The sequence below is a fragment of the Mustela lutreola genome, chromosome 10 (assembly GCF_030435805.1).
Source record: "Mustela lutreola isolate mMusLut2 chromosome 10, mMusLut2.pri, whole genome shotgun sequence".
Classification (NCBI taxonomy): Eukaryota; Metazoa; Chordata; class Mammalia; order Carnivora; family Mustelidae; genus Mustela; species Mustela lutreola.
The window spans coordinates 74926705-74953020 of record NC_081299.1 but is presented as its reverse complement, the minus strand read 5'-3'; the positions used below and the strand labels follow the sequence as shown (position 1 = coordinate 74953020).

Genomic DNA, 26316 nt, shown 5'->3' with positions numbered 1-26316 from the left:
TTTCTACATTGGTCTCCTGAGACAAGGAAAATAAAAACAAAAGTAAACTACTGGGACTACACTAAAATAAAAACTTCGACACAGTGAATGAAACAATCAACCAAACTAAAAGACAACCTACTGGATGGGAGAAGATATCTGCAAATGACATATCCGAAAAAGCATTAGCATCCAAAATATATAAAGAACTAATATAACTCAACACCACCAAAAACAAATAATCCAGTTAAAAAATGGGCAGAAGACATGAATAGACATTTCTCCAAAGAAGACATATGGATGACCATCAGACACATGAAAAGATGTTCAATATCATTCATAATCAGGAAAATGCAAATCAAAACCACAATGAGATATATCACCTCATACTGTCCAAATGGTTAAAATAAAAAACACAAGAAACAGGTATTGGAGAGGATGTGGAGAGAAAGGAACCCTCGTGCACTGTTGGTAGGAATGCAAACTGGTGTAGCCACTGTGGAAAACAGTATGGAGTTCCTCAGAAATTTAAAAATAGAACTACCTTATGATCCAGTAATCACACTACTGGGTATTTACCCAAAGAATACAAAACCACTTAGCACTTAACACTCAAACAATCTGAAAGGATATAGGCACCCTTATGTTTATTTACAATAGCCAAAATATGGAAGTAGCCCAAGTGCCTATTGATAGATAAGTGAATAAAGAAGATGTGGTATCTATATCTATATACACAATTGTGAATATTATTCAGGTATAAAAAGGAATGAAATCTTGCCATTTGCAACAACACAGATGGAGTTAGAGAGTATAATGCTAAGTGAAATAAGTCAAAGAAAGATAAATACTATATGGTTTCATGCATATGTAATTTAGGAAACAAAGCAAACAAATAAAGGAAAAAAAGAAGACAAATTAAGAAACAGACTTAACTACAGACAACTAATGGTTACCAGAGGGGAGGTGGTTGGGGGGATGGTAAAATAGGAATGGGGATTACAGAGTACACTTATCATGATGAACACTGAGTGATGTACAGAATGGCTGACTCACTATATTGTATATCTGAAACAAATGTAACATTGTGTATTAATTATACTGAAATTAAATTAAAAAAACTGGTAAAATAGGGGTTCCTGGGTGGCTCAGTGGCCTCTGCCTTGGACTCAGGTCATGATTTCAGGGTCCGGACTGAGCCCTGCATCAGGCTCTCTACTCAGCTGGGAGCCTGCTTCCCCCCTTCTTCTCTGCCTGCCTCTCTGCCTACTTGTGATCTCTGTCTGTCAAATAAATAAAATCTTTAAAAAAAACCCTAGTAAGATTAAAAAATTAACTAAATGGGGGCGCCTGGGTGGCTTAGTGTGGTAAGCCACTGCCTTCGGCTCAGGTCATGATCTCAGGGTCCTGGGATCGAGTCCCACATCGGGCTCTCTGCTCAGCAGGGAGCCTGCTTCCCTTCCTCTCTCTCTGCCTGCCTCTCTGCCTACTTGCAATCTCTCTCTGTCGAATAAATACATAAAATCTTAAAAAAAAAAATTAACTAAATGTGTCATAAAATGAGATATGGTATTAATCTTTTAGTTAACTAGTCCTCAAATTTATGTTCCTCATAATTTATTTTATAATAATTCAGAATATATTAATCAAATATACATTGTACATATTGAAAATAAGGTCTCAATATATTCTGAAGTGTTAAAAGCTCCTTATAAAGCATATTATGAAAGAATCTGGAAGAAAAATTCTCAATTCTAAATTTTAAAAGGTATAATAACTGAAAATTTCAAATGAATTTTTGAGTCTACAGATAAACACATGAAAAGTATAATTAAATGCATTAGTACATAAGGGTGGAGAAATTTTTTGTTTTTGGAAAATTTTGTTAACATTGTCACACCATTTTTTTTTTTCAATAAAATATTATTTTTTAAAAAGTTGATATAGGATCTGCTAAGGTCTACAAAAGCCTTTTAAATGACTTGGCCAAGATTAGGAAAACCTTAGTTTAGGAAGATAGAAATAGAACTAATGTTTCTTGATCTTTATTCTATGCTTTGATCACAACTAGTGTATAATACAAATGCCATACTTTCGGGATAAAACTACTCTAATTTTTTGCTTACTTTTGTTTATAATAGTGGTATTATAAAATCTGTGATATTTTAATGTAATATATGTGTCAATTACAGTAATTTACTTATCATATCTAATATTCTGATAAATTGTCTTGTCCTGGTATTTTTAAAGAAAGGTGAAAGTACCCGAATTAGCTAGGACTTCAAATTGGCAAAACTCCAAGGAGTTAAAGGCTCTAGAGTCATAAAAATCTGGGTTTAAACTCTTGCTTTGCCACTTGTTAGCTTTGAGAAGTTTAGAAAAGTTGTCTAATCTCAAAGGCTAGTTTCCTCATCTATATGTGGAGTTAATACTACTACCTACCTTCACAAGACTGTTAAAAATTAAAGGAGATCATGCCCATGAAGCATTTGGTAAAGTACTTGGCATATTGTAAATGCTCAAAAATTGTTAGCTATTATTATAATAATATATTACACATTTTTATGATAATGAAGAAAAAACATGTTTCATAAGTCTGGTTATTCAATATGTATTTTCTGTGTACCTGTTAAGTTCTAGGCATCCATGCCAAATGGTACAAACATAAAAATGAAAGATACAGTCCTTGTCTTTAAGGAGCTTACAGGACACTGGAAGAAAGCAGATATATATAGGTTTTTATTTTATTTTTTTTTAAAGAGAAAGAGAGGGAGAGAGAGGGTGAGGGTACAGGGGAGGGGCAGCAGGAGAGGGATAAAGAGAATCTTAAGCAGGCTCCATGCTCAGTGCAGAGCCCAACATGAGGCTCAATCTCACAACCCTGAGATCATGACCTGAGCCAAAATCAATAGTTGGAGACGCTTAACCAACTGAGCCACCCAGGCGCTCCATATATTGATAATTTTATAAGGATACAGTATGAGTAAGATATTAGGGAAATACTGACAAAGAACTCCTAAAGTTGACTTGGGAGGTGGGATAAGAGGAGAAAAACCTCAGGTAACTTTTCTGGGGAAGCAACACCTGAGCTGATTTTGAGGGATGAGCAAATCTTACTTAGCAAGAGAGCTAGGATGGATGATACTGGTGAGAGACAAAGACTGTCAACAGTTCACTGTTGCTGGAGCAGAGGGCACTAGACAGAGAGCAGCAAGACAGCTGGGTGGGGACCAGAAAGTGCACTGTATACCATGAAGGGTTTTTAGCAGGGGTGTGTCATGGTCAGATTTGAATTTAATGGGCACTTTTAGCATTTTGGCACCTATATGGCAGGTGGATTTGAAGGAGAATAAAAAAAATCTAGATAGAGTAAAGGTGAAGAGGCTATTAATTTTGTCAAAACTAGATGACAGGTAGCAGTAGTAGAGGGGAAATGAAAAATTTAAGACATATTAAGAAGGTAGATGTCAGCACAATTTAGACATTAACTTGATATGGAGAAGTGAAGAGAACAGAGTCCAGGATAATAACACATTTTCAAGTTGGGAGGCTGAGAAGATTGTGGCAAAATCAACTACAAACTAGACTATTTGAAGAAAAGAAACTATTTTTGTTTGTATAGTGTTGGAGATATCTATTGACTATTTAAGCAAAGCTGTCAAGTAGATAGTTAATATTTATGTTAGGAAAGGAATAATAGATCTGGGAATCATTAGCATATTGCTTGCGGTTAGAAACTAGCAGTGAAGAGCAATGAGCTAAGGACAAATTCTGAGGAACAAAAGCATTTAAAACAACAGTGTTCAATACAGGGAAGTCCAATAAGAGAAAAAAAAATATTATCAAATTCAGATTGAGAGGTTGGGGGGTAACTGATGGAGTTCACTCATTTACTCGTCCAACCACTTATATTAATCGGATGTTCACAGAATACTTAAGATGTGTCAAGCATTATATTATACATGTGCTATGGAAACAAAGCTGAATAAGAAATAAGAAGCTATCCAGTATAGAAGGGGGGCAGAGACCATGTTCATTACAATGCAATGTACTAAATGTCAAGATGAGAATACCTATTTACTATACGTTAGGCACTGTGCCGCATATCTCCAATTCTCAAAATACTCTTGAAGAAGAAAAATTACAGACTCTATGAGGTTTGAAGAAACTCATCCCAAAACACAGCAAATAAGTGGCAAAGACAGGATTCAAATCTAGGGCTGTCTGGTTGCCTACACCTACAGTCTTTACACTTTTGCCACATTGGATTCACATTTCCCATTTATTTATTTGCTTTTGAATATATAGAAAGGATTCTGATATATATGCATTTTTTTTCTTCTTATTTAATAATATTGTAAGTTTTAAGATGCTGGAGAGAAGTTATTAGGCCTATGTAATGTACTCTGTACAGTCCCAGCAGAATAAAAAATTTGTTGCTTAACCAATGTTTTCTCAGAGTAGTGACAGAATTATTAATTATACAAAGAGGATCTTAGGTTTTATGACCTTAGGTTTAATGATTCATATCAACAGAATTTTAATAATGTGATAATAATAATGCTATGAACAGTCCATAACATCTTAATAAAGAATAAATTAAAGTTAGAAATATATTTTACTCTCCATAGACAAATTTGAAAACTACCAAGTACAAAGGAATAGTAATCTATTAGAAAAGGAACTTTAAAATATCCAATTACCTTCTTTGCAAAGACCAAAATCAGCAATTTTCACAAAGCCCTCTGTATCTAGCAATAAGTTATCCAATTTCAAATCTCTGTTCAGGATTAAAAAAAAAAATGCAAAATGAAAAAAATCAATAAAATCAGTAGATAACGTAGAACAAAAATCATTTCAATAGGAGCTGTACTTTACTAAAAATTGAGTTTTTCAAGTTATGATTTGAGATTTTAATATTATATAACAAATGTTCACTCTTCTTCCTTTTGGCAACTTTATTTCTCTACATAATCTAATTTCTGAATAATTTTTGCCCTGTTATATAGAGAAGAATGTATTTTAAAATGGAATGTTTTATCTACTCAAATATGTATTTTAAAACATGGAAGGAATTCAAGTATTTTTAACTCTGGTCCTATTAATTTGTTATTTGTGATAAATCTGACTTGGACTAAGTTTAAAGTTTGTCTACACACCACTCATAAGAAAAGACTATCAAGCTCACGTATAAATAAAGTATCAAGACTGCAGGTTTAACCTTCTAAGAGAATAATGCAAAAAAAAGAGAAAGCTATCTATCCATACTAACTGATTAAAAATTAGTTAAAAATATTTTATCCTTTGAGTAAAATCAGACCAGGAGAAAACCCTTACCTTGGAAATACTGTTTTAAGTATGAATAAATTGATGTTTTTAGTCTCCTAGTTCTTACTGGCCTTCCTGAATTTGTCTAATCTAAAAGCAATGCTATTCAAAGTAGTCCACTGCTTGGCTGCTGGGCTATTAACTATTTGTTACTGGTCTGCAACGTGGTAAGGTGCTTAGACTAGTACATAAATCAGCTCTGTCACCAAGTACAGTATTTAACTGACACCAACACTTAAGCAGGGTGACGTTTTATACTCTAGCACAAGCTACTTATTTTATCATGGACAAATTTTGGGAAGTATTGGTCTGTCAAAGTTTTCAGAAGTGGATCAGCTGAACATAAAATATTCACCAGAATGAATACTGTTGGTGATTTTTGTTATCATAGGCCGACATATAATTTGACTATTTTAGTTAGGTAACAGGCAGAAGAAAACAAAAGTTTCATCATATAATTACTGCATTAACTATTTCTTTTAGAAGTGGAGCTTAACATTTTTAGAGGTCACTTTTCATTTGAATAAGAAAATTAAAAAGCTGGTTAAACACAAATATCTTTCTTAATTATTTTTAATTCAAATTTACACCAAAAAGTAAGCCGTTACAAGGATCAAAACTTTACTCACCTATAAACAATTTTGTGTTCATGTAAATACTGCAATCCAAGAACTACACATGCAGCATAAAATCTGAAGAAATAAATCAAAAGAAGTTTAATAAATTCTAATGCTCTTGAATCCCAGTTTAGACTTTTATGCTTCAAAGCAGAATTCTGTAGTTAACTAATTTCACAAATATTTATTTAGTCCTTACTGTGTACCAGACACAGTAAGACATGTGCTAAATAATGTGTAAAATTAAAAAGAAAAATACAATCTCTATAATGGAAGCCATTAACTTTGCCTGGGGGTAGTGTCACTAAAGTCTAGAGTAGACATTTCATCTGGATAAATTACAATTTTCCTTAAGGGCAGAAGGACTGTGTGAAAAGTAGAATTCTCATGGGGGAAATACAGGGCATTCATTCCCTAAGAGGGAAAGCAATAGAGGTGTAAAAGGTGTAAGTCTGACAACTATTAACAAGTATTTGTGGCTGAACTAAGAATGGGGAAGAAGTGGGAGACAAGCTGAAAAGATAGCCTAGGGTCAAGTTGTGAAGGACTCTGAATATCATATTATGGATACTGAAATTTCTTTTTTTTAGCAATAGAGAAGCACACCATTTAAATCAGAGCAGAATGATCACATTTCTGTGAGAAAGATTTTTAGGGAGAGTAGTATGAAAGCTGGAGTAGAAGTAGGTAGGTATCTAGAGGGAAACCAAAGACAAGGTTGTTTCAGTATGGTAGCAGACGGAAGACACTAAGAACCTCCCATGTAGTGGTAACAGAGAGTAGGAGATGGATTCAAGAGAAACTTTAAAATTAGTATGACAAGAATTGGTGTCTCCCTAGCAACAGAGGATGCAGGAGGGGGAAAGCTTAAGATTCTCAAGCTTTCCTTCTTTGTGTAAAGAATGATAGGTAAAGAGAGAAGTAGCCAAGGTTTTGTGGGGGAAATGAGGTTAGCTTTAGACATGTTGAATTTGAATTGCCTTGGGGCAGGTGAAGAAATTGGAAAAGTGGGTTTGGAGATTAGGAAAACTTGAGCTCAGCCAGAAACATTAACTCTTGAGGAACAGGGTCATGTTTGTCTCTTGCACTGTTTATCGTAAGTGTTTAGCACAATGCCTGACACATAGCAGGCTTACTGAATGAAAAGTTAGGTAACAAACGAATCAATTTTAAAAAGCAGATCTATCTTCAGTGTAGAATAGCTTATAAGGAAAAACGCAGGAGAATCAGCTCTTAATTATGCAAGTGACACATAAACATTTTCTCTGTAAGTACATGTACTATCCCTGGGTCTCAAAGCATAATATTTAAGCCATCCATCCATCCATCTCACCCCAATGCCACTATCATCTATAGTGATAACTACTCTTGTTAATTTGGTGCATGTTTTTCAAACTTTCAGAATACACTTAGAGGCAAAAAAAACAAAACAAAAACGAACTTATATGCACATGTTGGTAAATTAGCTACATGTTGTATTTACTTATTTTTACAAAATAAATGGGGCCATAATTTGGAAGAATTAAAAAATGCAAATATTTAGAAATATTTAATTATACATTAGATCTTATATAATTATTTGCTGAAAGTTTAAAGAATTTAGCTGAAGTCTATTAAACAGATGTGATTCTAAACTTGCTTAAGGTAGTTAATTTTATACATAAGTTTTTAGGAAACCTATTTTGGTAACAAAACATAATAATTATAAAAATATCTTGATTTGGGGCGCCTGGGTGGCTCAGTGGGTTAAAGCCTCTGCCTTTGGCTCAGGTCATGATCTCGGGGTCCTGGGATTGAGCCCTGCAACAGGCTCTCTGCTCAGCAGGGACCCTGCTTCTTCCTCCTCCTCTCTCTCTCTGCCTGCATCTCTGCCTACTTGTGATCTCTCTTTGTCAAATAAATAAATAAAATCTTAAAAAAAAAATCTCGATTTCTCCTTTCGTTTTTTATAAACAAATTACCCTAATGATATTCAACAAATAGTATATATTGTTTAAAATATATATTTTACTGAAGCTTACTAAACTATGTGTCTTGTACTACATTGGATATTTTTTACTTTTAACATTAAATATTAATTTAATATTTAATCTTCAAATCAGCCTTTAAATCTTTTACAGAAACAGAAAATGAAGCTCTCAGAGAGAGTAACTAATTAGTCTAATGGTGCAAAGCTAGGAAACAAATTATTTTTGATACCACCATCTTGGTCAGTAACAAGTCACTAATCACCTAGTATGTACCAACCATACTTCTAGGTGTTTCACTAATAGAATAGACACTATTCTCCCTTTTAGTGAGGGGAGACAGGCAATAAAAGCATAAAAAATAAAGAGATGGTTTCAGGTAGAAATAAAGTGCTATGGAGATAATAAAACAGAAAATAGAGTAAGACTGATCTGATTTGGGCATTAATGATACAGTGGTATTTTAGATAGGGTACTCAGGAAAAGATTTTGAAGAAATAACATTTGAGGTAAGATCTGATCTAATCTAATGGGATCTTATCAGAGGGAGGTACTTCAGATTTGAGGTACTGCAATGCAGCATTTTATTTTTGTATTTCACTGGGCTCAACAATTTCATTTGTATATGCCTTGTATTCTCAGCAAAAACAGAAGTTCCTTAAGGCAGAACTGGATTTTAAATTTCCTTAAAAGAGGGCAGAGCATAGTAAAACAAAAACAAATGAACTCCCATGTGCAGTTAGCACACGCTAAGCACAGTCAAGATGCTCTGCTTTTAATCCTTAAATATTCAGGGGAAGCCTTCTACTTTTTGGCATCTGTCTCCTTTTTGAAAGCTTCACTAACCACCAGAACTAATATCTCTATTTCTTCAGCTGAAACTTGAAGGTATGAGAGGACTCCTATTTTCTAATTGTTATGATGAAAATCAAATAAAGGAGTGAAAGTGAAAATGTTACACAAATGTCAGTTGTCAGAATATAGATATAAAGGTTTACTATCGGTTTATGATCTTTATGATTTGGGATGTTTTGAAAGTGGGCTGATCAGACCTGCTAATAATCTGGATGTTGCATGTGAGGGAAAAAGAGGATCATGAATGACACCCTCAAAAAAAAAATCCCTCAAATCAAGAAACAGACTCTTAATTATAGAGAGCACATTGATGGGTTACCAGAGGGGAGGTGGGTGGAAGGATGGGTTAAATAGGTGATGGGGATTGAGGAAGGCACCTGAGATGAGTACCAGGTAATGAGGTGATGCATGGAATTACTGAATCACTATATTGTACACCTGAAGCTAATATGATACTACGTTAACTGGAATTAAAACCTTAAAAAAAATGACTTCTTATGTTTTGGCTTGAACAACTCATGCTGCCATTTATTAAGTAGGGGAAGATTAGAAGAGTAAAAGGCCTGGGAATGGTGGGTAAGGTTGCGGGGAAATGGGAAAAATCAGGAATTTAGTTTGCAAAAAGAAATACTTATTAGTCATACGAAGGGAAAAAGTCAAGTTGGTGCTGAATGTTACTAGAGCTGGAAGTTTAGGCAAGCAGTCAGGGCTGGAGATATAAAGCTGGTAAACAAGAGCATACAGAATGTGGCCATTTGGAGCACTTTCCTAGGTTCAAACCCTAGCTTCATTACTTGAAGAGCTATAAAACTGGGATAACAGTAGGGGGAAAATATATATATATATATATGTATATTTAATCTCAAGTTTCCTATTACTTTTCTTAATGCATCTGAAAAAGCAAAATCTTCATATAACACTGAATTCAAAGACCACAAAAAGAGAGTAGGAAGTTTGCTTTCTACACCTTTCACTAGAGGCAATATACGTACAAGTTTTTTTTACGTCCTTTCAGAGATATTATAAGCACATGCAAACAAATAATTTATACCTTTTTAACTTATTGCCCTTTAAAATGCAAATATAAATATTTCATACAAATACACGACAGAGACTCCTTTATACTTTCTTTTTTCACTTAACAATATACTTAGAGCACAGTTAGTATTTAAAGTCATGGTTTCTTTAAAAAAAAAAATAACAAGAAAACAAGGAGAAATTTTACTAATATGAACCTAAACTGTGTATCTAAATTATCAAGTATGATTTAGGGTAATCTATAAAATTTTCAACATGGACAACGGAGCAAAATACATTTATATATAGCAAAAAGTAAGTAAGATGAGTTCTCATATTCTTTGCAGAAGTTTTCCATTTGGAAAGAAAAAAAAAAAATCAAAGAGCTTTTTTCCTTCCTAGCAAGAAATCTGTCATGAAAAAAACTTAGAGAAATGTCTAAAGCATACTCACACAGCTCTTGGTTCAGAAAAGACATCAGTATGAATGTGCATCATTAGGTCCCCACCGGCAGCATATTCCATTACAAAGCAAACATGCTCTTTGGTTTGGAAACATGCAAAAAGGTTCACCAAAAAGGGATGTCTTACACTATTCACAGTTTCAAAAATTCTTTTTTCACACATCAGGCTGTAAGAGAAAACATTTAAAAATCAATAGTTTTTTCAACAAAAGTTCTAGTTTTCCAACTAGACATTTTCCAACTAACATTCTTTAAAAAATTACTGAACTCTAAAATAACCAAAGTTCTTACCTATTATAACTTTAAAACCATAAAATGTGTCTTAGTTTTGCTTTAAAAATTTGGTCTGCTTGATATATATATATCTTTAAATATTTTCTTTCTTTTTTTTTTTTTTTTTTTGATAGACAGAGATCACAAGTAGGCAGAGAGGCAGGCAGAGAGAGGAGGAAGCAGGCTCCTTGTTGAGCAGAGAGCCCGAAGTGGGCCCTGATCCCAGGACCCTGGGATCATGACCTGAGCTGAAGGCAGAGACTCTAACCCACTGAGCCACCCAGGCGCCCAATATATATATATCTTTAATTGAAATATATCAATGAAAACTAAAATGTATGATCAGCATGACATAAAGGTCAGAGTTCACATTGTATCAGAAATGAGAATTTAGCAACCTAAAGAATAGTTAAAACCACTTTTTAAAGGTTTATTTTATAAAGAGGGAGAGAAAGAGAACATGTGTGCATGGCAGGAGAGAAGAGGGAGAGGGAGAGATGCAGATTCCCTGCTGAGCAGGGAGCCTGTGGGGTTCAATCCTAGGACCCTGAGATCATGACCTGAGCTGAAACCAAGAGTGGGATGCTCAACTGACTGAGCCACCCAGGCACCCCAAGAATAATTAAAAAAATATAAAATTTGTGATAAAGGTAATATCAAGGACAATATTTATAATTCATAAGCTATAGTATTCAAATATTTTTCCATATAAAATATGAAGTTGAAAGGTAAAGATATGCTGCATAAAATTTTAAATTTAGAAGCGTGACTGGAAAATAAAGAGACTCCCGGAGAATTCTATTAACATGCTTTAAGGAAGAAGTTCTTTGAGAATGATCTAATTTATAAAAATCTATAGCAATCACAGGTTTTGCCTTTGCGCAGCTTGTCACTCTTAAAAGCTGCTACAAAGAACAGTGATCATCCTTATGGACTCTGGAACATTAATTTTGCTGAAATAGCAAAAAATACCATTCCTCCTTTCCTTGAAAATATTTAGTAATCAATTTGACTTTAAAACTCAATGTGGAAGAAAACCAGGTCAAATATTATTTATATTTTTTAAAAACTTTATTTGAGAGAGAGAAAGTGAGCGAGTGAGTAAGCAGGAGGAGCAGAGGGGAAGGGAGAGTCAGAGAATCCCAAACAGACTTTGAGCTGAGTGCAGAGATCAACATGGGGCTTGATCTCATGACCCTCAGACCATGACCTGAGCAGAAACCAAGAGTCAGATGCTTAACCAACTGAGCTACCCAGGCGCCCATCAAATATTATTCAACTGCAAGTTGAATTAACATATTTTAAGTACCTGATTAAAATAAAGATATTTATATACATTTTATGAACAATTAGATTATGTCTTTAATATAAAATAGGCACTTTGTTGACATTGTTTAAAAGCATTAACAATGTCTTTGTTTTTAAAATTAAAAAATTGCTTAGATTTTTGTTATTGCTAATTTCAAAATGCCAAAAAAAGCTAATGTTAGAGGGAGATAGATCCATTCTTCTTTCCTTTGGTTGTTTTAAGAAGGAGTTTTTTTTTTTTTTTTTAAAAGGTAATTTTAAAGATAAAATATTTATTTCGGTATCTGGGCTATACTGCTATGATTCAAAAAAAATTTTGAGTAGAATTTTGAAAACATTTGAGAGCAAGACAAAAGACCCTTATAGAGAGGGTAGGAGACAAACCATAACAGACTCTCCATCATAGGAAACAAACTGAAGGTTGATGGAGGCGAGGGAGGTGGGGGGATGGATTAACTGGGTGATATACATTAAGGAGGACACTTTATAATACTGGGTATTATTTAAGACAGATGAATCACTGACCTCTACCTCTGAAACCAAGAATACATTACATGTTAATTAACTGCATTTAAATTTAAAAAATTAAAAAAAATACCTGTTGTGTAAAGGAACATAATTTTTTTTTTTTAAGATTTTATTTATTTGACAGAGAGAGATCACAAGTAGGCAGAGAGGCAAGCAGAGAGAGAGAGAGAGAGAGAGAGAGAGAGAGGAGGAAGTAGGCTCCCTGCTGAGCAGAGAGCCCGATGTGGGACTTGATCCCAGAACCCTGGAATCATGACCTGAGCTGAAGATAGAGGCTTAACCCACTGAGCCACCCAGGTGCCCCGAGCACAAAATTTTTAATGTTATGTTAATATAGTTGCCTTCTGGATTATGAACTAAAATATCTGCTCACTTTTAAATACTGAGAGTAAATGCAGCTATTATGGAATAGTGTTTAGACTCTACTTAATAAGGTCACATTCTAGACAAACTCTTACCCTGTCTCTGATTTCACACAATCTGTTTATAATTTTACACATACTAAAAAAGAAAAAGTCCCACTGTAATTGTTTAAAAACTAGGGTTATGTCTACATATATTTGGTAAGGTTTCTAAGTGTTATTACAAAGTAAGTGATTATTAGAAATAAATTCCAAAGAAAACTTTAAGAAAGTTAATAGCTCTGATTTTTATCACCACTTAAATATATCAGAAAATAATGTCCGGTTGGGTAAGACTGATAAGATGGCTTCTAAAACAATAGATTCATGAAATCTATCTAAATTTTGGGTACTATAGGTAAAATATTCAGACAAAATAAAAACAAAATAAGATGTTTGGGCTCAAGCAGGTAACAACACTGTCTCTTCATTGTCTATATGGTTTTATTTATGGGTAAATTACTAATTTACTAATGGGTGAATCACTAATTCTCATGGATGGGTATTAGGTTAGACTTGTGTTAAACATGTAAATGATGTAAAAGATTGAGACTCACTCATCAGAATGCCTCTTAAAATGGCTTTAACGTCATTCACAGGAATGCTTTGATGAGGACTAGGAATACTCAGGAGGACTCGATAGATGTCTCAGACTCTTAGGTAAAGGAGGCAGGTTCTTTGTAGACCAAAATTGTCACAAAAATTTCAGGTATTTTACGGCACAACAAAAAGCTACATTGTTAGCATCTAAATTTTCCCAACCTTACCAAAATTGTATATTCCCCTTAAAAATTCATGGGACAATCCAACCTTATTAAAAACTTCAAATTTTATTCATTCTGTCCAGAACATTTCCCTCACTTCTCTCCATATTTCCAAGCATCTTCCATCTGCCAAAGAATAGCACAAATCCAATCTCTCTTACAAGGCCTTACCTAAATCCATCTGCACACAATGATGCTCCCCTTTCTTTGAGCTGCTACTGTCTGTAGTGTTTAAATTCAAACATACCTGGTCTATTTTATTTACATAACTAATGTACTTATGTTTTATTTCCCTAAGTAACTAATTCCATCCTAACATTTTTGTACACTTTCTTCAGAGTTCAGTACATTATTAGACATTCTAGAAACTTAGAAGCTTGTATAAATAGTTATTTTGGTCAGTGGAAAATAACATTGTTAATAAGACTATGGTCTTAGGATTGAATCATATTCATGTATATTTTATATGCATTTATAGATTTTAAATATAAATAAATGTATACTTATTTATAAAATATTATTTGTTGGTTGATTGATTTGTGAAGATTTTATTTACTTATTTGAGAAAGAGAGAACATGAGTGAGAGGAGAGGCAAGGAGATAGGGAGAAGCAGACTCCCTGATAAGTATGGAGCCTGACTCAGGAGACTCAATCTCAGGACCCTGAGATCATGACCAGAGCCAAACTCACATACTTAACTGACTGAGCCATCCAGGTGCCCCAGTATATATCTGTAATATCTGATTAGCTGTGCTCTTGTTCCATGACTACAAAAATATACTTCCAACCAATATAATTCCAGTAATATTCTGCTGTCTTGAAATATGAACTGGTAAGAAAAGAATGAGGAGGCACTACAGGGACATAAAAATTCTTACTCAGGAATGGGCATAGATGGGACAGAACTATCTATTAATGGCAGGTGGAGAATGCAATCTTTGTAAATGAATCAATCACATTACTTTAGAGTCACTCCATAATTTTCATTTTTAAAAGGAGACTGACTTGGAATTTTCTATGATTTAAAAAAAAAAAAAAGGCAGTTTTCTAAGTAAAATGATAAAATCCAGACTAGAGAAAGAAAACTTGGAAAATGGTCATTAAGTATTTTGGAAACATCTATTAAAAAAAAAAAACCAACAGTAATATGCAATAACAATGAATTCTATGAATCTATTAAAAGGATGAACTAGAAAGTGAATATAAAACAATACGCTTACTTATTAGTTTGAGTTGTTTACTATCTGGAATTGCAAGTTACAAATATGTATTACTTTTCAAAATATGTTCATCCATTTTTTGATATTCTATTCTTTCCTTGCTTTGTTCTAATTGTTCCTTTTTGCTGTGTTCCTCAAATTCCTTCTAACAGTGGGTTTTATATCTCAATCCAGATTTTCTGTTTCTGTTTCTGTACCTGTTCTACTGAAGATTATTTTACTTCCATGTTATCGAATATGTGGATTAATAACTGAAGTTAGTAAGGATCACTCATTAACTTTTCACCAAGACTGGATTGATTTTCAGTAGGGCTAATAGCTTAGGCTCTGGCTAAAGCTCCAACCTCTGATCTGGACATTCTTCGTTAATGGTAATATTAATGTTATTTTGTCGAGATTTAATTAGAAAGCGTTCTTCTATTAAGACTTGACTCACGGGACGCCTGGGTGGCTCAGTTGGTTGAGCAGCTGCCTTCGGCTCAGGTCATGATCCCAGCGTCCTGGGATCGAGTCCCACATCGGGCTCCTTGCTCAGCAGGGAGCCTGCTTCTCCCTCTGCCTCTGCCTGCCATTCTGTCTGCCTGTGTTCGCTCTCTCCCCCTCTCTCTCTCTGATAAATAAATAAAATCTTTAAAAAAAAAAAAAAAAAAGACTTGACTCACAGTAGTAACAAGTTAGCAAGAAGCTATATAAACCACCAAGATTATCAGAGGGAGTACCGGTTTACTATTACTTTTGGGAAAAAAATGAATTTACCATTCACAGATCTGGAATAAAGCAAATATTCTTCCATAAAAGAAATATAGTTGACCCTAGTATTACTGCAGTTATAAAAAGACTGACAGTGTGATTAAAGGTTTGCTTTAACCAACTACTTCAGTAAAATAGAAATAGTTATAAATATATACTATGGTACACAGCATAGTGTATAAATATTCAGCAAAATCCTCCTGAATAGTTTCACATATCAAGAAAGTTTATTTTGATGTAATTGAGGGATATGGAAAACAGGTAAAAGATAAATAGGCAAATCCAAAAGAAATTTCTTTTTCTTACATAAAGGAAAACTTCTTTTTCTTTCTTTCTTTTTTTTTTTTTTTTGAATTTTACTTATTTATTTGACAGACAGAGATCAAAAGTAGGCAGAGAGAGGAAGGGAAGCAGGCTCCCAGCCAAGTAGAGAGCCGGATGCAGGGCTCAATCCCAGGACCTTGGGATCATGACCTGAGCTGAAAGCAGAGGATTTAAGCCACTGAGCCACCCAGGCACCCCAAGGAAAGCTTCATTTTCAAGAGGTATCCTAATTCTAAGAACTTCCCAGAGTGCCTGGGTGGCAGAGTTGGCTGAGTGACTCTTGACTTCAGTTCAGGTCATGATCTCAGGGTTGTCAGATTGAGCCCTGTGATGGGTCCTTGTGGGACTCAGCACGCAGCCTGGAGTCTGCCTGAATTTCTCTCCCTCTGCCCCTTCCCAGCCTCAGTGCACACGCTCTCAATCTCTCAAATAAATAAATAAATCATAAAAAGAAAGAAAGAACTTTCTATAGGATGGGGAAAAACATCAGAAGTAGCAGTGTGTGTGTGTGTGTGTGTGTGTAGCACTTAATACAATTCACTAAGGCAAGCATTACCAGTAAACATGTTTTACAAATATGTGGGTTAACTGAGGTTCAAAGATGTTCAGTGAATTTCCCTGGGGTCAAATCATTAATTAAGAAGAAACAAGCAGGAACAGAGAAGCCAGTCTTTTCACTCATAGTCCTAGGCTCTCTTCATATACAGGGCTGCCTTCTATTATATCAACTGATGTTTCCAAATGGTTTAAGACAAATATTGCTTATAAATACCAAGTGAAAGTCTCTCTCTGTAATAAATAAGCCATTGTTATGCAAAAGTTTTTTATTTAATCATCCTATTAGGACAGTCTTTTTAAAGCAGTCTCTGACCAATTATAATATTGTCCCCCAAGCCCTTGCATTTTAAAAACTGTATATAAGGATGTATCCATATCAATTTACATTTATTAAACCCAGAGAGGTAAGATGCTCTGGTTAGGGGTGCCTAGGTGGCTCAGTTGGTTAAGCGCCTGCCTTTGGCTCAGGCCATTGTCTCAGGGTTCTGTGATTGAGCCCCAAGTCGGGCTCCCTGCTCCATAGGGAGCTTGCTTCTGCCTTTCCCTCTTTCTGCCACTCCCACTGCTTGTGTTCTCTCTGTGTTAAATAAACAAATAAAAATCTTTAATTTAAAAAAAAAAATGCTCTGGTTAAAAAATATTTTAAGAAAAATGAAAGCAAAAATATAGATATAGGTACTTTTTTTTAAAGATTTTATTTATTTATTTGACAGAGAGAGAGATCACAAGTAGGAAGAGAGGCAGGCAGAGGGAGAGGGGAAAGCAGGCTCCCTCCTAAGCAGAGAGCTGGATGTGGGGCTCAATCCCAGGACCCTGAGACTATGAACTGAGCTGAAGGCAGAGGCTTAAACCACTGAGCCACCCAGGTGCCCTACAGACATAGGTACATTTTAAAAAGCAGAATATATTAACCACTGGGGTAAGTGCAGATTACCTATAACTGACATTCTGTTCCTTATGTAATATGAAATGGGAAATAGTGTCATCTGACCACAGATGAGTAACAATTTCTGTACCATACAAACACTCTACCATCTCCAAGTATAAAAAACTTAAAAGAATTATTTAAACATTTCATCACCTTTCTTTGGTACCCACTAACCAATAAACTGTTGTAAGGAGAAGCTGGGTAGAAAGATAAACAGTAATTAATGCCTACCCTAATCAAGTATAGATACATTAATTTAATTTCTTCATATATAATGGAAATGGAAGGTTTTGCTATTGCAATATATACATCAATTTTCATGTTCTTGAGTTAAAACTTCAGAAAAATGAACAATTTCATTAAAAAAAAAAAAACCACTAACCTGTCTACTTCATCTCGAGCCACAATGTCTCCTTTCTTTAAGGCTTTTATAGCAAACATCTCATTTGTGTGTTTATATTCAGCCAAAAGCACCTGAAATGAGATTAAAGTAAGTATTTTCTATTTGAGTTATTACTTTCATAGTCATTCCAAGAAAGCTTAAAAGATTACCTTTCCAAAATGTCCTCTACCCAAGACAGCACAACATCTGAAGTCTTGTAGATTAAACTGAAACATCTGTTGGGATCTGAAAACAGTATGTCAATTAAAAATAAGGCAAAAGTATGGGTCCAAACATGTAGTAGCAAAGCTGTGCATATATTCTTTACCTTCTATCCTCAAGTTCTCGAATACCACTGTATCCTAGGCCTGGTTGAGGAATATCAGGCTCATATTCAGATGGAGATTTTGGAAGTATACTATTTCTGTCATTCTCAATATTAAAGACAGTTTCTGAACCCTATAAAATATTAAGTAGTCATTAAATAATAGAAACACTGAGAAAACAACTTATTTGGTAAAGATAAAGTTTAAAAGTTTCAAAAGTCAAGAGAAATATTAGCGAGAAAAGTAAAATTCAGAAAATGGACATTCTTATAGCTATTAATTCTATATTACATTTACTTAAAAAATTTGAAAAATGAACACATTATCATCATCTTCAATGTATATTCAGAAATCATGTTAACCAAGTTAGGAGGTGAAGAGTGTTTGAAGCAATATATCATCTAATATCAACCATGCTCGTATGCTCCTTTTACCTTCAGCAGCCTATTCCATCTGTACTGGCCCATGAGCTTCCAGAGGTTTTATGTTTCACTCACAAGAAACATAAAAACACAGTTCACCCAGGCAATTTAAATTAATTGAAATGTACACCTCACTATGATGCTTTTACTGGTAATTCATTTGGTGAAAAAGAATTATACAAGGTTTAAAATGCCTTGCCTGTCCTGGTGTATCCGAATCTCTTAATTTAGCAGATTCATCTATTTCTCCAAGAGAAGAATCACGTGTTGGGGCCGGAGGAGGTTCAGGTTCAAGATCAAAGTCCAATTTGGTTACTGTAGAATCACTTATAGGAGATAAAGTAATTCACCAAAAACAGTAATCAAAAGTACAATAGCTTTAAAATTAAAGCAAACAATCTTTTTTTTTTTTATTATTTTAAAGTAAGCAGAATACTAAGTTCAATATACCATTCGGAAAAAACCAGACTTTTAATAGATCCACGGTAAGCAGTATGTATGAATGTTACAATAACTATTTCATAAAAGCGATGCTTAAAAATCTTAGACACATACCTAGCTGGAGGTGCTAGTTCAGGGATGCGTACATCAACTACTGGCACTGTAGCAGGCACAGGAGCTTGAGGGCTGAAGGTGCCAGAGTGATTTACTGTAGGAATAGCTCTTCTCACTAGCCTTCCCCATGTGGCAATATTAATATTCATCTGAGGAGCTCTGAGAAATGTTTTGCCTGTGGATATTGTGAATAAAGAAAATAGAATAAGTAATTTTTTAATATATTAGCAAAAGCCATAATTTAAAAATTCATATTCACTGGTTTATAATTTATGAAGAACAAACAAAATTTGTTACTTCAAAAATAGTTCTTAACTATTTGTTATTAAAGGCTAGTGTAAAATAGTGAAAATAGTTTTAAAAATAAATAGGTAGGCACTATTTGTTCAAGTCTAGCAATGATATGTGGCTAAGGTTTAAAAAAGAATTCTCTTAAAAAAAAGAATGAACTGGGGCGCCTGGGTGGCTCAGTGGGTTAAGCCGCTGCCTTCAGCTCAGGTCAGGATCTCAGAGTCCTGGGATCGAGTCCCACATCAGGCTCTCTGCTCAGCAGGGAGCCTGCTTCCTCCTCTCTCTCTCTCTCTGCCTGCCTCTCTGCCTACTTGTGATCTCTCTCTGTCAAATAAATAAATAAAATCTAAAAAAAAAAAAAAAAAAAAAGAATGAACTTTTAGAGCAAATAACCATAATATTTATGGATGAATCAATATGGTGTCTACCTTTGATTCATATAATCTGAAGTAGTATGTGGATGGGATATAAATGAAACAAAATTAGCCATGAGTTGACTGTTGTTGAGGCTGAGTGAGGGTACATAGTACCAGTCTCTCTACTCATGAATATGTTTGAAATGTTCCTTAATAAAAAAAAGTTAGAAATGAATGGAAAACAAAAACAAAGATGGGTATCACTTTTAAATGCAGATCACCTATGCATCAGAATACACCAAAAGACATATTTGATTCCTTAGTAACTACCTTGTTGTTTTGAAAAAATTTTCTTTTGTCTTTGGAGTTTGGGTCTTCTTTCAATAACTGGATTAAAAAAGGTAACCTGCAGTGAAGAAAATTCAAGTTGACATGAGTATAGCTTTGGATTTATGGTTCACAAAATTGAACAAAATTCTAACTTTTGAAAACTTAAGAGAACCTTAGATATATTTTAAGCCCAACTTCTTATTTTCTAGGTGAGAAAGTAGACCTAGAGAGGATAAAAGATTTGTCTCAAGGTAATACACCTATGCAGTAGTGGAGTTGAACGAAAAATTTAAATTGTCTGTCGTTCAGCCTAATACTCTTTCCATTTTTACATTATGCTGCCTACATAATTTCAATGATAGTGATACACATTTAATAAAACACATTTATTACCTCTGCAAATAAAGTACCCTGTGGTTCCAAATAGAGACACATGCCATGCCGTTGGTTGTCTAAAAAATCTTCTAACCTCAGAAATTTTACAGCACACAGAGATCTCCAATCACGCCAATAAACTGAAATTTCCAGTTCACGTGACTAGGATAATTAAAAAAAATAATAAAACAGAGAAGACATCATTGGACACACACTTGTATAAAAGATCACAAAAAATATAAAATACAAATAAACAAAGATAACACACACAAAAATCACACTATTAAGAGTGCTTTGTAATGTTTCTCTATTATATATTAACAAACTTACATATTTTAACTACAAGGAAGAAATTTATACTCCACCAGTCTCCAGCTAAGCTATTCTTTTTTTTTTTTTTTTTTTTTTTTTTAAAACAAAGAATACACAACTGGAACAACCAATACAGAAGACTGACCACAGAAACTCCTCCCCATGCCACAGCTTCAGTACTGGTATCACTTACTATACTATTACTGAAAGACCTCAGTGCTCTCCACAAAGAACCCATTTCAAACTGTCTTATTACCTTATCCCAATGCGGAGTTAGGGAGGTCTGCAGACAGCATTTATTCTGTACTTACAGACGCCACACACTGTACTAAGCACTCTGAAAGTATTAGATCACTTAATCTTCAAAAGAATACTACCAGGTAATAGGACTAGTAATAGAAAGGGCAGATGCAGGTAAGAAGGGAGATTCAGACTAAGTTTTACACAAAATGATGTTCATTTATTATAACCCTTTTCCCTCCCACATAAGGCAGCAAAGCAGCAACAGCCTGAATGTCCAGAAACTAGGGACAAGTATATTATACCATATCCATATAAGAGAATAACTCTGTAATCATTAAAAATAATGCTTATGCTTAAGGTTTTAAGGTTTTAACAATCCATTAGAACACAGTTTATAAACTGTGCCATAAACTGACCTCTACATATGTTATAATCTACATATATTTTAATTAGAAAGCACCAGACTTCTCCATTACTTTGTTTCTCAGGATTCTGCAGACCATTCACAAGAAGAGCTAAACATTTTCCCCCTCCTTAGGCTCAAGAAAGTAAAAAGTTATTTCTTTCCTGTAGAACTTTCAATTTATGAACTTATGCCTATTATATAAACTTCTGGCATAAATAGTAACAAACATTTTCACTTTAAATTATACAATGAATTGATGCAAATGAAGACAAAAAACAACATAAAATTAAAAAAAAATTAAAAACACAATGCACCAGAAGGCCTCATAACTAATCAGAAAAAGGCATCTATGGCAGTATGTCAACCCAGGGCCACCTCCTCTTTCTCTATGAAATATAATTACTATGAGAGAGAATGCTTGTCATGAAAGAGGAAGTGTAATTCTTTTAAGATTAGGCAAATGGCATCTACTCAAGTTAAAAGTTTAAGTATTGGGGGAAGTTATTCTGGGAAACAAACTAGGTGAATAAATGAACCAGAGACTGGTAATTTACACTACACAGTTTCAGACTTTCTGGCGATGGAATTAGTATTTGTTAAAAGTTCTTATACTTTCACACTGCTAACAGTTAACACATGGTTAAGATTATATCTTTCTCCAGATGAGAAGAGGTCCAATCACTACATTTGTATTTATTCTAGCCAATCTGATAACATACATTAACTCATTTCTCTTTCTGCTTTCACTTTGTTCTGTGTTTTAAACTGAAGTGTGTTAGAAAGATCTAAGCTTTGAGATGGAAGGCTAGCTTTCTTGGAATTCTACACTGAGGTTTTAGGTATAAAGCTCTTCACTTTTTCTGTCTTTGCCTTGTTCCTTGTGAAGATGACTCTCTATAATTTAAGGGGGGAGGATAACTGTGATCTAGAGCAGATGAAGATCTTTTATGTTGATACTTATAACACTGTTTCATGGAACTCTAAACATACTTCACTCTCTAACATCCTGTGTGTATTTGGATAGGTAAACCAGGAATAGAGCACCTAATAAGGAAAATACCTTTTATATAAAGAGAGCTCACTAATGTTTACTGAATTTAAACTCTAAGGGTGACTGCTTATTTGCTGGCAATTTTCCAAATGAAGTAGGCCAGTTCTAGAAAGCAACGACATCTTTCTAGGTAATGTCAAACTCTAAGAGCAACAAAATTCTAGATGGAGTCAAATCATCACCAAAATAGCAGAGCAGTATGATCTGAGCTACTCCTGGGCAGTTCTGGCAAACTGTCCCAACCTGTGCTTCATTTGGTCTTTTAATGAATTTGAACCTAGAATCAAAGAAATAACTCTGTTGTAGATCTAAGGCATCTGAATGATTTGTCTGATGTCTATAAGGCCTGAAAGTAAACAGAAAAAGAGATGTTGAATCAGCCCTATAAGGAGGAGAGGAAGGAAGGAAGAACAACTTAAAAAATGTGCTGCAATTAAAAAAAACCCAGCACACATCTATCATAAAAAGGTAGTGAAACATCAAGAAGGCTGAAGTTCCCAAACTGGGAGGAACTCTTGGGGCAATGGAGGATATTTTAACTTTACAAAAGAAACACAGTGACACCTATGGGATACCATAAGAAATACTAGCTCACAGTAAATTCCGTTTGAGCATCAGAATGTACCACAATCTTTCTGATGACATCTTATCTTTGTTATACTAGATCTCAAAAACTGATTTTTCCACATGAAAAATAAATGTGTAAGAGGAGATAGGGATACTGTATTCATTCTAATTCCACGCTTTGAGAAATTATATACTATACAACAGGCAGACTCCATTAGTAAATAACTGGTTACATAAAAATGAAATAAAATTATTTTTTCATCATGACTTGAGCCAAAGGCAGCAGCTTTACCCAATGAGCCACCCAGGCACCCCAGTACTAATTTTTTTTTTTTTAAAGATTTTATTTATTTATTTGACAGATGGAGATCACAAGTAGGCAGAGAAACAGGCAGAGAGGAGGAAGCAGGCTCCCTGCTGAGCAGAAAGCCAGATGCGGGGCCGATCCCAGGACCCTGGGATCATGACCTGAGCCAAAGGCAGAGGCTTTAACCCACTGAGCCACCCAGGGACCCCAGTACTAAATATTTTTAAAGTAACTACTTTTTAAATGAAATCGTGTATATTAAAGTGTTTATCAAGGGGCACCTGGATGGCTCAGTCATTAAGTGTCTGCCTTTAGCTCAGATTGTGATCCCAGGGTCCTGGGATGGAGCCCTGCACCAGGCTCCCTGCTCACCTGGAAATCTGCTTCTCCCTCTCCCACTCCCCTTGCTGTGCTCCCTCCCCTGCTTTCTCTCTCTCTAGGCTAATAAATAAAAAGTCATAAAAAAAGGTGTATACCAAGGTATTTTGTACGTATACGCTGAAGATTCTTCCCATCTAGTTAATTAACACATCCATCATTTCATATATTTTATATTTGAGAACATTTAAGTTCTACTCTCAGTAAATTTCATTTACATTAGCTAATTGAATTTAAATGAAAAAATTTCATTTACAGTGTTAACTATAGTTACCATGTTATACAATGGACGCTCAGACCTTATTCATTTTATAATTAAAATTTACACTTTTTTTTCTTTTTACCAACCTCTCTATATTTTCCCCACCCCCTAGTTCCTGGCATCCACTTCTCTACCTCATTCCCGGATGTTTGGCTTTATTTATTTATTTATTTTCAAGATTCCACATATAAACGATACCATGCAGTATTTGTCTTTGGCTTATTTCACTTAGTATAATGTCCTCAAGGCCATCCATGTTTACAAATAGCAGGATTTCCTCCTTCTCATGGTTGACTAATGTTCCATATAGATCTCACGTCTCATCTTCTTTACCCATTCATCCATTGACAGACACGTTGTTTCTGTAACTTGGCCATTGTGAATAATGCTGCAATGAACATGGAAGTGTAGATAGCTCTTCGATATCATTTCTTTGTTCGATATCATATCATTCGTTTTCATTTCTTTTGAATACATACTGAGGAGTGGGACTAGTGAATCATATAGTAGTTCTATTTTTAATTTTTCGAGGAACCTTCATACTATTTTTCATAGTGGCTGTACCAATTTACATTCCCATCAACAGTGCACAAAGGTTTCTTTTTCTCCACATCCTTGTCTATACTTGTTATCTCTTGTCTTCTTGATGACAGCTGTTCTAACAGGTATAAGGTTGTACCTCATTATGGTTTTGACTGGCCATCTCCTTGATGGTTAGTGATGTTGAGCCTTTACATGTTACCTGTTGACTATGGGAATGTCTTCTTTATAAAAATGTCTATTCAGTTTCTGTCCATTTTTTAATCAGATTTTTTTTTGCTATTGAGGTTTAGGACATTTCTATATATTTTGAATGTTAACCCCTTATCTGATCTATGATTCACAAATACTTTCTCCCATTCTGTAGGATGCTTTCTCATTTTGTTTCTGTTTCCTTCTCTGCACAGAAGCTTTTTAGTAAGTACTTCTTAATATGAAATTGTTGGATATTTCTTTTGGCCTGGATACACATTGTTAAAAAAAATAAAAATAAAAATAAAAACTAGAACACTGAGGATGCCGTGAATCAAGAAAGTCAGGGTACCTCTAAGACAAGAAAACGAAAGCTAGGAAGCACTGTTGAAAAGAAAAAAAGGGGGAGGGGCAAAAAGCAAAACATGGAAAGTTCAAGAGCCAAGGAAAGGTAAGACTTTGTAAACATACAACATGGCACATATCACATTAATTGGTCTTCCATTAAATGGCCTTCCGTGGGCTTCTGACAGCACAGACTTGGGAAACACCAGTTAGGGTCCCAGCAGCAAAGAAACTGTACACTCAAAGAGTCTAAATTTTATTTATTTTTAAAAAGGCTTTATTTATTGGACAGAGAGACAGAGAGCATGAGCAGGGGAGGGGCAGAGCGAGAGGGAGAAGCAAACTCCCCACTTTGCAGGGAGCCCAATGTGGGGCTTGATCCCAGGACACTGGGATCATGACCTGAGCCAAAGGCAGACGCTTAATCCACTGAACCACCCAGGCACCCCAAAGAGCCTGAATTTTAAAAATTGTCTATTTATGGAGGTGTGATTAAGGTTAAGGAACCAACAAGTATGGGAAGCAACTGACATCTAGCAATAGTAGAAATCTGTTACCACCCCTAGCCTCAACGGGCAAGAGGCACTAGTTACCAGAATCCAGTGAGTACTAACAGAACCTTGGAAAAGGGACTGTCCATCAGGAGCTATAGCCATAGTTGAACCAATGCTGTGAAAATAGGCAAGGAGGGAAACAAACACCTTGACTTCCCTCTCCTTCTGCTTCCTAATAATGTCTCTCATTATAAGTCAGAGCCTAGTGGTTCAAGTTCACTGCTATCAGCCTCCAGGGGCAAAACACAGGATAGGGAATGGGGCCAATGAAATCCACTAAGGGCAAACAGAAAACTACATCATCAGGAAACAGTCATATCTCTTTTGAGTTCAGGAGTCCATTAAGGGTGATCTTCCAGATGGACCAAATGTGACAAAAAGAGGGAAACCTTAAACCTTTGGGGAGGATAGGAAATACAAAGAGGAGAGTTTGAGACTAAGACAATGGAGAATATGAGATTGTGATATTTGCTTGAAAAGTCTGCCTCCTACAGATGTAGGTAACTCTGCTCTCTTCACAATGAAAGAGAAAAGTAAACAATTATGATACAAACTAGTGCTTTAACTGTTTTATATAGATACAGCTTATTAGATACCACTTTATATAGATACTGCTATCTATATCAATTCATATTGTATAAAAAGGTCCAAAGACTCCCTATTATCCCAAACCCATTCTAAACTTTCCTGCCTCTGTCTTTACACACAGTTTCTATGTCTAGTCCTGTATCTTATTCCCCAGCCAAAAACTATACTGTCATATGAGATTTCAAACTGCTCTTTCCTTTGTACCAGTTCAAATTCGCTTTTCATCAAGACCAAATTAAACATCCATCTCCCT

The 26316-nt window shown here is 34.9% G+C and overlaps 1 protein-coding gene across 1 annotated transcript in view; it reads right to left on the bottom strand.

Moving 5' to 3' along the window:
- The window catches only part of PKN2 (protein kinase N2), a 130295-nt gene that overhangs the window by 7784 nt on the left and 96195 nt on the right, over positions 1-26316 (bottom strand). Inside the window, exons 9-18 of the mRNA XM_059135062.1 lie at positions 20337-20480; positions 19944-20019; positions 18967-19141; positions 18611-18737; positions 17992-18122; positions 17834-17909; positions 17664-17755; positions 10217-10393; positions 5937-5999; positions 4683-4759 (exon numbers count right to left, since the gene is read on the bottom strand). Coding sequence (XP_058991045.1) covers positions 4683-4759; positions 5937-5999; positions 10217-10393; positions 17664-17755; positions 17834-17909; positions 17992-18122; positions 18611-18737; positions 18967-19141; positions 19944-20019; positions 20337-20480 — 1138 coding nt within the window. The remainder of the gene's footprint in view (positions 1-4682; positions 4760-5936; positions 6000-10216; positions 10394-17663; positions 17756-17833; positions 17910-17991; positions 18123-18610; positions 18738-18966; positions 19142-19943; positions 20020-20336; positions 20481-26316) is intronic.